General features: G+C 39.1%; 2 protein-coding genes across 2 annotated transcripts; one reads left to right on the top strand and one right to left on the bottom strand.

The window, feature by feature from the left end:
* The first annotated feature begins 3,461 nt into the window (after positions 1 to 3,461).
* Positions 3,462 to 9,199, top strand: LOC146583688 (uncharacterized). Its single transcript, XM_085275988.1, has 3 exons — positions 3,462 to 3,992; positions 4,116 to 4,222; positions 6,225 to 9,199. The coding sequence occupies exons 1-3, from the start codon at positions 3,918 to 3,920 to the stop codon at positions 7,972 to 7,974; spliced, it is 1,932 nt and encodes a 643-aa protein (XP_085132114.1). The 5' UTR covers positions 3,462 to 3,917; the 3' UTR covers positions 7,975 to 9,199.
* Positions 9,044 to 10,977, bottom strand: LOC146583687 (uncharacterized). Its single transcript, XM_085275976.1, has 2 exons — positions 10,657 to 10,977; positions 9,044 to 10,156 (listed from the first exon to the last, which is right to left on the bottom strand). Exons 1-2 carry the CDS (start codon positions 10,960 to 10,962, stop codon positions 9,821 to 9,823), a joined length of 642 nt encoding a protein of 213 aa, XP_085132102.1. The 5' UTR covers positions 10,963 to 10,977; the 3' UTR covers positions 9,044 to 9,820.
* Positions 10,978 to 14,006: the final 3,029 nt, after the last annotated feature.

The raw sequence follows: 14,006 nt of genomic DNA, 5'->3' as shown, positions 1-14,006 counted from the left end.
CCTTGTCTGAGAACAAAATATGTCCCTGTCATAGTCTGAATATGTGAATGGAATCAAATATTTGTCTACATCAGCATAGAAAGGCGCATGGGCAAACAGAGGACAACATCTGTCTACTGTATTATGGGCTCTTTGATTTGTGCTCAGTCCAGATGGGCTGTCACGCTTCATGGTTTCACACAGCAAACACTACAGTAACAAATGACTCGGGCTGTGATCCAATGACAGGGAGTTTCAGTAGGACAAACGAAAGGCCAGATGAATGGACATCTGTGCCTACAGCATCAGTACAGCAGTAGATTTTCCCTCCCATCCTGTGAAGCCTGGTTATGACAAACTTTAAATGTCAGAGCATGAATTATGAACACTAAGTGATGACAAAGTACCAGAAATATACCCTATTTTGCAATAACAATAAACAATAACTATTTGTGGCTTACAATTATTTCATGGCTGTAAGCACCGATCCTCATAGCTATTGTTAACATAAAGTTCATTAATTAACAACAAAAGCCCGACAGCATTTGTTGCGATTGTATAAAATTTTAGTTGAAGTCTAAGGTGAGTTTTCTGAAAGCGCTTTCATGCAGCCCGACATGGTCACTGCATCTGTGAATGTTGTCTCTCCCTTGAAAGTGAAGAAAATCTCAAAACATAAGCCAAGCAATGTGCTTTATGCTTTGCCAGAAAGAGACTGGTTCATAAAAACTAATGATTTCTCTTCTTCATCACTGTCAGATGTCTGGCCCAATCATTCAGACTTGGAGTGTCTGGCCAAAAAAGTAGGTGTGGTGCAAATAAAACTCCAAAGAATTTGAGATGATTGAACTGTTGTTGGTTCATTCAGGTTAGAATGGATTTGATATGTTTTTTCTCCTTGTTCACATATGTCAGTTTTAATAGTTGCTTTTTGTAAGCACTGTGCATTTCCAATACTTATACTTATTTCCAGTACTAATTTTGCAGAACTTGTACTTACTATACTGTACTATACTACGTGCTTTTAAAAGTATTTTACAGAGGCAACAGCGGGAAATCTTACATTTATCTATAGCACTGAGTAGCAGTGGTTGGGATAGCGGGTGGACATACAGTACAACGTGCAGGACACTGACTGCAGAACCATGTTGAGACACTTTTGTTAAAGTTAGGAAAAGGTTATGACTCGGGTTAAATGTTAATTCAAGGTAATGTGAGCTTTTTCTGTTTCAAATTAACACCAAAGGTATTGTCATTTTACATTTATTTTGTTTATAAAGTTTGGGTAATTGAAAGAAAATGAATATGCTTGTCCAGGCAAGGATTTTAGTTGCAGGTTTATTATCAAAGCTCTTGAGGCATGCCTGCCATGTTACTAAAACACTTGTTTTTGGAGTCTTTACAGTTTTACTTTTCATGCATAATGTATATGATCTCAAAAATTTGTTCTATTTTAAGATTAGTATATATCCTAGCTTTCCATTTGAGCATTTTTAGTGATATGGCTCACACACTAGAATGTGGTTTGTGGTTTCTTGGCCTTCACTACAATAATAGCTGTCTCCTGCATTGTGTTCTTCTGCCAGTTGTTATGGAGTGGGTTGTTGCTGTGGCCTCCCAGCACTGTGTTTAGCTGTGTTCAGCCCACCAGTGGCACTGCAAACCCAGCTTGACAATAGCAGGAGGCCAGGGGGGAGCATCTCAGAAAGGAGACGCTCCAACTCCTCCAACTGGGACTAATGTTCATCTTCAGGCAAGAGAGAGCATCTGATATGCTTGTATATTATTCTAGCTACACGAGCTATAATGATGTAAGATGGGGAAGCAATTTCATCAACGTCATATTTTGAACAAGATTAAATTTTACAAAAAAACTGGAGGGCAGCTGAGAATTTGCCACCCGAGGAAGGGGGAGCATGTTATTTAAAATTAATTACAGGCAGTCTTTCTCATATGTTTGTTAAATTAAATATTTAATTACTGACATAATCAGTATTGTCTTGTATATGTATTTGAAAATGCTGTGTGCATGGCAACACTTTTTACTGTGAAATCAGTATGGATAATCCTCTGAATCCCATTCTAGGACTTTATTTCATTTATGAGATCTGCTGATACATTTTCAGGCTTGGATGGAAACATGAGAATCTAATTGGTGTCTTTTCTCTTGCTGAAAATTGATCAGTGCCACTGCACATATGGGCCATAGTCATGTTTCAAACTGCCTGTTTTGGCTTTGCTTGAGCAGAGATCTTCATTTCCTTTTTCCACTTCTTTTTCTTGCTTCTAATGCATGTCTCTTGTTTGATGCATTTTTGCTTCCTGCCTCTGGAATATTCATCACTTTTTATTTTTGTTTCCTTCCTTTTCTTTTGTTTTTTGCCTGACCTGACTGAAAAGCTTCGACATTTAGATCCAAGGCGTTAAAAGTCTAGTGTGACGTTTCCACAGTCTATAGTGATTTGAGGTGCTATGTCTGGTGTTAATAGCATTTGGTTGTCTGTGGTTGTCAACTGTGTTCAAAGTCAATTCTGCTGTCTTCCCTGAGATTTTAGAGCAATTATGCATGTGTCAGGCTGATAAGCTTTGCAAAGATGCAATTTCCTTTTCTACAGCGCCCTTACTAGTAACAAATAGTTTGCTGACGATGATGCTACTCGGTGATTTTAATATACATGTCTGTTGCCCAGGGAAGCCCCTGGCTAAAGAATTCATGGACCTGGTGAACTCTTTTATTCTTGTTCAATCTGTTAAATGTGCCACTCAAGAACGTGGTCACACATTGGATTTGGTGTTATCATATGGGTTATCTGTCTGTAACTTACATGTGGAGGATGCTGTATTCTCTGACCATATGCCCATTTTATTTGACGTTGTTCCTCTTAGTCCTGTTGTTAAACGGGCTGCACCTACGCGATGCTATCGTGCCTTCGGCTCAGATACTGCTGAGCATTTTTCAACACTATTTGAACAACTTGTGTCCAGTCCCTCTGAGTTGTCCTCCGTAGATGGATTACTATCTCATCTGGACTCTGTTTGTAAATCTGCCCTTGATGTTGTTGCACCTCTAAGGCAGTGTAAACCCAAGGCCAGTCCTTGGCTAGCCGATTTTACTTGAGCCATTAAAAGAGAATGTAGGTATGGAAGCCCGTTTCCGCCACTAAAAAAAAAAAAAAAAAGATCCATAACTCGAAATTTCGAGTTATCTTTCTCGAAATTTCGAGTTATTTTCTCAAAATTCGGACTTATTAACTCGAAATTTCGAGTTATTAACTCGAAATTTTGAGAAAATAACTCGAAATTTCGAGTTAGCGCTGCCAATAAGAAATCTACGTGGCTGATGTCATTTCCTTGTTACCCGGAAGGATATGGCGCAAAGGGGTGCGCACTCAAAACTGGATCGTGTCGTGAGCTGCTGTATTAACAACAAATGGCGCCAGGTTCTTCAGTTTTGAATGCCTTCCTACAAATGATAACTGGATAAAAGGTATATAAAAACAGTGTGACAGCGATTGTTACATACAAAGTTGAATAGAATGCAACGTCAGGGTTAACCAAAGGTACCTATAAGGTTTCTGTTACACGCTAATGACACCTGTTACGTCTGATGAAACAGACGTTTTGCTGAAAGCATGCGTAATAAGTATACAGCACTGTATAAAACAAAATCACAAATCACCCAAAACAGGGAATATGACTGACAACTATATAAATAAGGAACAAAACCAATAAAACTGTAACCAGACAACTGAGAAAATGTGGGATTGACTGTATTGTGATGCTGATTGTAGTTACAGTGCAAATGGACACTTAAAAATGCAGTTCCCACTTCTCCACCATAGTCAGAGCTCATAATGTAGGTAGGCACAGATACTTTGACGATAATATGGTGGCTTTATTTTAATTTTGTAATTTTAATTTACATCCTTCCTTACAGCATGGGAGACTTGACTGAATTCTTGAAACAAAGAGAAGTCTCTGAGGAAATTATACAGACCTTGGAGAATGAGAAGGTACTTAATTCCAACAAGATACTGGTTGAAATGCAACTTTTCCTCATTGTTCTTAAGTTAAAAATAGAATTGTATTTTCAAGGCTGGTTGTTTCAATAAATTAAATTATTTTTCCATCTTTAGATTGATGCCAGTGTCATAAGTCTAATGACAGATGAGGAGCTGAAGACTTATTTGCCATCATACGGTGATCGTCTAGCAGTATTTGGATTTTGCAGACCAGAGGCGGAGCCAGACATTTGAAACACCCGGGGCTTAGCCCAAAAGGATAGTATGCATGTGGGATTTTTTTTTCCCTTGGGGGGGGGGGGGGGGGGGGGGGGGGGTAGAAATGACTGAAAGATTAATTGGCTCTGTTTTGAGTTTTGTTCAAAAAAGAATGACTTCATATAGGGAAAAATATATATCACATGTGCAGAACACCTTAAACTAGTTTTTTAATTAAGCAGCAAGGCAGAACAAAATCAGGGCTGTATCAAGACACGAGGACTAAACCCCAATTCAACCAGACCAAGAACTGATCCAGAATTAAAACAGGACTACAACAGTTCAAAATCAGGACTACTTGGGACTTAACCAAGACAGAATCAGAATCAGAACTAGATGATAGTAGCACTAAAAATCATCATAGACCTGCACTACATTTATTTTTTAATTTTACCAAAGTACAATATTTAGATTGAGAAAGGTTTATATAATTATTTAGCCTTGTTGTGCAAACAAGCCTTCATAACTTAATAAATATAGAATTTGAAAAATAACAAACCTAAAAAGAAACACTAGGTATGAGATAGATGAGTACCTATGATACGGTGATACTTTTGGTAAACAACCATTTGACTAACATGTGTGTCTCACCTGCTCTTGTTCATCTCTGTTCTGTCCTCATTCTCCATCTCCCTCTCTGTTCCTCTCTCCCTCTTTGTGCTGACAATCATCAAATATACAGATATTTACAAACTCTTCAGATAAAAACACAAACACTTTTTAATTGTAACATCAAATCAGACTAAATGTTTATTTTTTTAGATTGATAAATATAAAAAACATATTTGTTAACTTTAAGAGTAAAGAGAGAAATCGTCTGTATTTCTTAATTGCAAATGGCACCAAATTGTATTCAAACTGAGCCACACTTATGGAGCTCCACAGTTCTTTTCCTGGTGTTTTGGTTGACATCTCTTGATTTTCCCATTTCAAAGAAACAGGCTCTGTGTTTTGCCTTATATGCATCCACAGCTGTGCCACCTGTTTACTCACATGGACTCTAACCTATCAGAAGCTTCTTCAGCTCAGAATGGAATCGTCTGGAGTTTTCTTATTAATTAACAATAAACTTAGTGTACATGTACTCCTAAATTTGATGAAAGTGATAAAAAACAGAAAGCTCTGTCTCTCTTTATTGTGACATTTAACTAATTCAAAAGATATTTCAATATTTATCTAAAACAAAAGTTTACTCTAAATTGATGTTGTGCAGTAAAAATGTTTTATGTTTTCTCCCTAAAGTGTAAATATCTGGTTACAAATGTGAATATCCTGCTGTGTACTGAAATTCCTCTTGTTTTGCATACAAATATACTGAACAACATACAAAGCATAATATATAAAATAACATTTACCTGAGTTTTTCTTTGAAAGAACCCTCTAATGTCCATTCTTATATTTCAGTACATAACTGAAACCGATTTAGTCGGGGAGGGTAAGAACTGAAAATATGAAATAAACACACGTAAGCTAAGAATCTCTAAAAAAAATAGCATTTGTTCGGCTTTTCATTTCGCCATTTGTTGATTCACTTGAAGAGCAAGTAACGTAATATTGGTCAAGTGATCAGTTTGATATCAATCTTTCGTGATACACCGTCATATTTACATTATTTGTACGGTACGAATGATTTGCTTTGGTACCTGGTCAAACTTAAGCTCTTAGTATGGCTGGCTCCGTCTCTCCAACAGCGCACTGACGGGCAGCAGCTGCCCCGCCCCCTCGCTCAGTCGCTTAGTGCCTGAGCTTGGATCATACCAATATCAGGGGGGGATTCACGCACAGTCGTAAATTCCCACAGTGTGCACTATGTGCTTCGAATATTGTGTGTACTTTTTGTTTTATACAGTTGTCAGCCAGGCATCTAACTATGAAAAAATTGCACTCCAAAATACCCCGGGCTTCTGACAAAACAACCCGGGCTTAAGCCCAGTAAGCCACCCCCACGCTCCGCCCCTGTTGCAGACGGAGGGGCAGCAGCCGCAAGTCAGCGCTTTTTGAACGGCTGAAATCCAAACTGTCCAAAAGAAAATTATCTGAAGAGGATGGCAGTAGCACACGGCAAGAAGAACATTCCCAAACAACCCATAAAAGAAATGCTCTGAAGAGAAATAGAAAAATAGAAATAGGATGGATGCATTATGATGAAGACACTGAGGTTTTCAAGCAGGTTAGAGCTAGACGAGGAGGAGGAACAAGAAAAATAGACATCTGCAAGGATGCCAAGAAAAGGGACATATTACAGGTTGCAACAGGCCTGTTCTTTCCAGATGGAGGAAACATTCAGGGGCCCTTAACAGATTTTGACTGTGATCTGAAGGATTATCAAGAGATGATAGTCGATGATGCATTGACAGTAGGAGAACTTTATCATGTCACAAAACTTAATATCCTCAGGTTCTACCTCACCACAAAGAAAAAACAAAATGACAGCCTTCAGAGCTCCAACCCAGGTTTGCATCCATCTTCAGAAATTGAAAACCAAAACTCTTCTTTTACTGTCACTACAGTCCAAACATCTGCTCCATTTGAAACAATCAGCCATGATGTGACATACATTGAAGACACTCCAAACGATAACCTTCCACAATCTTCCACGCAGTCTCTAAGCGCTAACACTTCTCACAGCAGTGACATTATTTTTGTTGGCCCCTTTTCTGACAGTGAGCCAATAAATTTGGATGACACCCTGATTTTTTCTCCACAACCTGGTCCATCCAGTGAGAGAGTGAGGAGAGTAGTGGTGGTCCACAGAGGGCAGGTAATGTCAGAGCTCATTTCACATTTTAGTGATAAGGACCTTGAAGATGTCGACATCAAAATCCAGGTCTTACTGCCTGATGGAACACCTGAAATGGCCCATGACGATGGGGGAGTTGTGAGAGACTGTCTTTCAGAATTCTGGAAAGAATTCTATGACCAGTGCACCACTGGAAACGTTTACAAAGTGCCCTTCTTAAGGCATGATCTTGGGCAACCGGAGTGGGAGAGTGTGGGCAGAATCATTGCATTTGGATGGGTTAGAGAGAAATATCTGCCTGTGAAAATTGCACCTGCCATTCTGGAACAAGCTGCCTTTGGATATGTAAAGAGTGATATTGTGGAGAATTTCCTTAAGTTCATGCCTGACTCTGAGCGTACAGTGTTAGAGGCGTGGCGATCAGACTTTAGCACCGTGGACCAAGAAGAACTTATAGACATACTTGATAACCACAGCTGCAGAAAGATACCAACAGCCTGCAATGCCACTGAAGTCCTATTGGAGCTTGCATACAAAACACTTGTCCAAGAGCCTGCCTATGTTATTGAACAGTGGGCAAGAACACTCAGCACTGCATGGGAAAGCCTTTGTGATCTATCTTCAGTTTATGAAACCCTCCAACCAACTGTGAGAAAAGTTCTCAAGTGTCTCACTTTCCCTGAAACAATGACGGCTCACCAGAAGCTGATTCAGAAATATCTAACTACATATGTGAAGAATGCTGAGAAGGAACATTTGTGTTTGTTCCTCAGGTTTTGCACAGGTTCAGATTTACATCTGGGAAAGAACATCATCATTGGGTTTAACGAACTGAAAGGTTTCCAGAGACGACCTGTGGCACACACATGTGGGTGTGTACTGGAGCTGTCGATAAATTATGACAGCTATCCTGACTTCAGATCGGAGATGAACAGTGTGTTGGAATCAAATGTGTGGGTTATGGACATTATCTAAAGGTTTGATTCACGGACAATGGCTTAAAAGCCATTGTTGTTTTACAACAGATTATATTTGAGTTGTGAACTAAGACTAAAGTGTTCCCATGTGAATGTCACAGCAAAGGTTTCAGGTGTTTAAAAACTGAGTTCCAAGAAAAAGTATTTGGTGAAATACCACTGTAATGCAATTTGAGGTACTTCTTTGTGTTTCTGTGTTTTCCTATTACAACTGAGGCAATATTTTTCTAAACACTTGTGAAATGCATTTCTGCAGAGGTCTCAGAGTGGCAGTCTGGAGACCATTTATAAGCATTCCCATTTCCTCAGTCAGCATGTGTGCATGTGAACAATGAAAGCAGTTTTTCCACCTTTTATTCATTTTTTCTATTATTTGAATCCAAAATCAACTTTAAAAAATGCATTAGGTTAATTTTAATTTGTCAAATTTTATTAATGTAATGTCAAAAGATGACATGTATTGTAGTGGTTCACCAGAAAATTAGAGATTGAGACCCCTGCAATATGTAGTGTATAGTACATGTAGGAGATATATGCAATATCTCCTACATGTTTTATCATCGTGCACACATTTTACAGTTTACAAGTCAGGTTTTACTTTATCATTGTATTTTATTACAGTTATGTTTGTACAGTTCTGTTTAGCCATCTGGGTTATGGTGACTTTTGCTAAATTGAATGGCCATAAGGCACACCTATATGCTTTTATTTTGGATTTCTGTGAAATCAGCAATTGCTTAGCTGAAGGTTGATTTTTGGTTGGCTTTTCCTGATTTTTGTAATGGAAAAAAACCCCTGTGTATCATAGCCCCCTTTTTCAAAACTACATAGCCGATGGGGTAGTTATTTAAAAGATATTTTCCTATATTTCTGTTTTCATGTTTGAGCCTAATGTATTTGCTTCATAGTGGTTTTAGACCACACGTTCTTATTCTTTAATTGTAGGATATTGTTATCAGATCTTGCCATATTATCCTCAATCTCTTTTTATTGTCCCATTCTTTTTGTATTTTTAATAATAATTGAACTTTTGCAAAACATATTGCATATTTTTGTTGAGTGTATTATCGTACTTTTTCCAAGTCTTGTGCTTGCAATTAGCTTTTTATAAGAATACTTTAAGGTTTTTTGTGTTACTGTAAATACAGTACAGTTATTTTGTTTTAAGACAAGATGATGGCAAAAGATCTGTGTTTTATAATAAAGTGTTCAATGAGACAAATTACATCTTTAATTTTGGTAATTTCTGGGTTTTTATTATTCTGAGGCGCAATCCGAAAAAAAAAAAAGGTCCATAAATCTCACTCAGTTAGGTTATCCATATGCTAAAAAATATATAATTATACTGCCCATAATCAGGAAAACAGTCAGTATATATAAAAAGTCTCAGCAGTGGAAAAAAATGACAGTGAAATTTTTTTTTACTGCTACATAACCAGATATTTCAAAACATCAATAATTACTCAAATAAAAAGAAAGATGAAAAAGCATATTTACAAAAAGTTGAAATCATAATTCCAAGGTGACATGCGCTGCATATCCTCCAAATAGCAGGTCTAACAGACATTATGTTTACATATGTTTTAATAATAAGGCTTTTAAAACAAAAAATTGGTTTGTTAATTGAAATAAACCATCCAAAAAAAAAAACAACCCTCCAAAAATTAAATACAATTTTTATAGCCTTTTTCAATTGGCCCTGTTCGTGAAATACATTTTCAGGCCCTCAAAACCCATGTATGTGTGCCCCAAAAACGACAACCATCCAAAAATTAATAACTCATAAAAGTTTACAATTTAAATATGAAAATACAGAATTAAAAATGCATAACGATGTCTAACCTTTAAGGCAAAAGCTCCAACTCAGTAAGCATCAACTGCCTTAGCTTTACATACAGATCCACTGTATGAAACACATCATCTGAGAAGTCCAGGTTATGTTCTGACATGAGTTCTACACAGAGATGAAAGACATCCTCTTCACATGGAAAGTCTTTGAACACGCATTCTTCAAGGCAGGCTTCAACTTTGTCCATATTGACATGTTTGAGACAGTCCCTCGCGCCATAAATGTCTGGGAGGGCATACATAAAAGATGGTCGGCCATGAGGACTTCGGGAGTTGTGGACTGGGCGCATTCTGTGGTCATTCCAGGCCAAAGCAACTTCATTTAATTCTTCCTAGATGAAAACAAAATGAACAAAAGAAACATTTTCAGGCATACAATATGAAAATGTTAATGTACAAAAGCACAACTAACTTCTACATTGATTTTCTTAGCTTACACACCATTAATTTAGCTTTGAGCTACATTAATGATATATATCCGTATATATACACACACATACCTATACACACACACACACACACACACACACACATCATGAACAGACAGATACTTATTTACTTAGTTTTGACCCACCAAAAATGCTAACCGAGTACAGAGAGAGGCCTAAACACATAAATAATCAATGTGTTATAATGTATAATTGTGTTCCTTGATATATATGTGGAATTTTTTTTTTAACAAAACAGTTTAAAAAAAAAAAAAAAAAAGCACTACTTTTCACGTGTACTTTAATATATCTGATGTTTCTATAATATACAAAGGCCGTGTGAGTTGTTACAAATTAAACAGTTACAATACATGTCGTTTACACAATCACCTATGTAAACTCACCTGTATAATGTGAAGAAAACAGAACTGGACCAATGATTTGTCCAAGAAAGAGTCTGAGAAGTGGCCATCCTCTCTTAGTTTGTCAAATAGTTCAATCCAGTACTGGATACACTGGCTTCGTAAGATTAGCCACCATCTTTCAATGCGTTGATTTCCTGTACTTGCTCCAAATATGACGTGCTCTCTTTCTGGTTCATTGTCTGTAAAGTGCAAAAATCGTTGCATGTGAGCCACATGGACGTTTTCTGTTCCTAGATCTAATCTCACTCGATCAGGGCAACCACCTTGTTGAATCACGGCATCCATGAAGTAGCCAGCAATTACTCTCAGGTCATTATTTGTCTTGTAAGCGTCTAGCCATATTATACTCCTTGAAAATCCGTCAATGCATCCACTGATTGCAATCCCAAATGGCTTCAGTTTATCGTAGCCGTCGATATGCCACACATAGTTGGGGCCTCTGCTATGATACACTCGCCTCCGCAGTCGTCTACGTGACCTCAAATCCACACCTTCTCCATCGAATAAACGGAGCAGAAGACGAACGGTTTCTCTGTCAGTAACAATGCCATTCATCCAACACTTCTGGTGCATCCAACGATACCCATGACACTGTCCTGAGGTTGCCAATTGTGCTTGTATAAAAGCTGCCACCTCTCCCACCTCTGTTTTGTTCTTTCTGCGCCAAAGTCGGTTGTTGTGTAAAATCCTTTCAAGTGTACGGAGGCTGATAGTAATGCCATGTGATTCAGCTAATAACGCAAGAATCTCCTCATTTGTGAAGCCACGCTTAAAATACTCAGCAATTTGTGAATTCATGATCCGTATCTATAATTAGCATTTCTGTAGCATTTGTAGCTGAGGGCTTCAGCTTCCGGGTAACACGGAAATGACGTCATTCACATAGATTACTGATTGGCAGAGCTAACTCGAAATTATGAGAAAATAACTCAAAATTTCGAGTTATTTTTCTCATAATTTCGAGTTATTAAGTCGAAATTTCGAGTTGCTAAGTCGAAATTTCGAGTTGCTAAGTTGAAATTTCGAGAAAATAAGTCGAAATTTCGAGAAAGATAACTCGAAATTTCGAGTTAAGTATCCTTTTTTTTTTTTTTTTAGTGGCGGAAACGGGCTTCCATATGTAGGAGATGTGAAAGACGATGGAAAAAGGACAGGCTGTACGTTTCTCTGGAAGCTCTTAAGATAAGCTGGAAAGCTTATCAGAGGGCAGTAAAGACCGCCAAAAACTCCTATTTTTCACAACTTATTGCTGTTAATTCACATAACCCTCGTGTTTTGTATAATACCATTAATTCTGTACTGAATGCAGAGGATCATGTTCTTTTGCAATCTTCTGAGGTTATGTGTAATAAGTTTCTTAATTTCTTTGTGGATAAGGTTGCCAGTTTGAGACCCTCCACTTTATCTTCTGTTGGCCTGGCTGTGCATGTTCCCTGTTTAAATTTGCTTATTGCTTTCCAACCAATTGTTCTACCTGAACTAGAGAAGCTTGTGTTAACTGCTAACCCGTGTGGTTCTCCGAATGATGTCGCTCATCCCGGTTTTCACACACAGGGCTGAACCAGCAGGCACGGAGGCCTCTGGCAAACACAAAGCCGAACCAGCAGGCACGTGGGCCTCTGGAAAACACAAAGCAGAACCAGTAGGCGGGCGGGCCTCTGGCAGGGACAAAACAGAATCAGCAGGCGCGCGGGCCTCTGGCAGGGACAACACAAACGCTAGGTCAAAATGACCCAGGATCATGACAGTGTGGGCATTTCTGGCTTGGCACTCCTGTGGATGAAATCATACTGTATCTCTCAAACAGCAGCTTCTGTGTTAAGTTGGGCTCGTCATCGTCCTCTGTGGCCCCTCTGCCATGGGGTGTACCACAGGGATCTATTCTTGGGCCACTGGGTGCGATCTTTCGTAAACACAAAGTTTCATTTCATCTATATGCTGATGATTGCCAGCTTTTCCTTTCAGTCATTCTGATAGCTCCCCAATTGGACTCCTGCTTGATTGTCTTAGTGATGTTAAGTCATGGATGGCTCAAAACTTTTTAAATTTTAATTAATGTAAAACGGAAGCAATTCTGTTTGGCCCGAATCGTTCCTCTGATATCCCTGATGTTGACCTTGCTGCCCTGACCCCTCACCTGAAGAGCTCGATTACCAATCTTGGGTTAAAGATCGACTCTGCTCTTACCTTTGATGGCCACGTGAATGGGGTGGTGAAATCGTCATTCTATCAACTCAGGTGTCTGTCGAAGGTTAAATCTTTTCTTTCAAGGCGTGACTTGGAGACTGTTATCCATGCTTTTATAACCTCACGCTTGGATTGGCCTCTCTGCACTGGCTTCCAATTGAATTTAGGATTCATTTTAAAGTTCTTTATTGGTTTTTAAATCTTTAAATGGTCTGGCACCTGCATATTTGTTTGATTTGCTGAAGCCCTATGTCCCCACTCGTTCGCTCCGGTCAGTTGAGCAGCCGTTGCTCTCAGTCCCCAAATCATGGCTGAAACTGAGAGGAGACAGAGCGTTCTCTATCGTGGCTCCTAAGCTTTGGAGTAATCTTCCTCTTCACATTAGGCAATCGACATCAGTGCTGGTTTTTAAATCCAGATTGAAAACGCATTTTCATTCACTGGCTTTTGACTCAGTGGTTAACTGACTTGTATTTACCTATATTTTATTGTTTTCGCAATGTTTATTATTTTATCGGATTTATTATTCTACACTACACTACACACCATCTACACTGCAGACTTCTCCCACAATTCCACCCAGTGCTTCCTGCAGAAGTTCTCTGATGACTCTGCAATAGTCAGCCTCATCACTGATGGGGACGACAAGGAGTACAGAGGTCTGACCCAAGACTTTGTGGACTGGTGCCAGCTGAACTACCTCCAGATCAACGCCAGTAAAACCAAGGAACTGGTGGTAGACTTCCGCAGGCACAAGCATTCTCCACTGCAACCACTGAACATCCAAGGTATGGACATTGAGGCTGTGGACAGCTACAGGTACCTTGGTGTTCATCTGAACAATAGACTGGACTGGACTCATAACTCAGACGCCCTCTACAGGAAAGGGCAGAGCAGGCTGTACCTGCTGCGGAGACTCAGGTCGTTTGGAGTGGAGGGCCCACTCCTGAAGACCTTCTATGACTCTGTTGTGGCTTCTGCTATCTTTTATGGCGTGGTCTGCTGGGGCGGCAGCATCTCTACTGGGGACAGGAAGAGACTGAACAGGGTGATCCGAAGGGCCAGCTCTGTTCTAGGATGCCCTCTGGACCCAGTGGAGGTGGTGAGTGACAGGAGAACGGCGGCTAAGCTGTCATCCCTGA

This window comes from Mchenga conophoros, linkage group LG1, assembly GCF_057382185.1.
Source record: "Mchenga conophoros isolate Kocher_MC1m ecotype Shallow Benthic linkage group LG1, M_conophoros_male_GT1.1, whole genome shotgun sequence".
Classification (NCBI taxonomy): domain Eukaryota; kingdom Metazoa; phylum Chordata; class Actinopteri; order Cichliformes; family Cichlidae; genus Mchenga; species Mchenga conophoros.
This window is presented reverse-complemented; position numbering and strand designations above follow the sequence as displayed.

Excerpts from the sequence above, each read along its gene's own strand:
- LOC146583688 (XM_085275988.1), top strand. The coding sequence starts at position 3,918 with ATGGGAGACTTGACTGAATTCTTGAAACAAAGAGAAGTCTCTGAGGAA. Across the intron at positions 3,993-4,115 it reads AGACCTTGGAGAATGAGAAG|ATTGATGCCAGTGTCATAAG; the intron begins GTACTTAATTCC and ends TTCCATCTTTAG. Across the intron at positions 4,223-6,224 it reads TTTTGCAGACCAGAGGCGGA|ACGGAGGGGCAGCAGCCGCA; the intron begins GCCAGACATTTG and ends CCCCTGTTGCAG.
- LOC146583687 (XM_085275976.1), bottom strand. The coding sequence starts at position 10,962 with ATGGATGCCGTGATTCAACAAGGTGGTTGCCCTGATCGAGTGAGATTA. Across the intron at positions 10,157-10,656 it reads GTTTTCTTCACATTATACAG|GAAGAATTAAATGAAGTTGC; the intron begins GTGAGTTTACAT and ends GTTTTCATCTAG.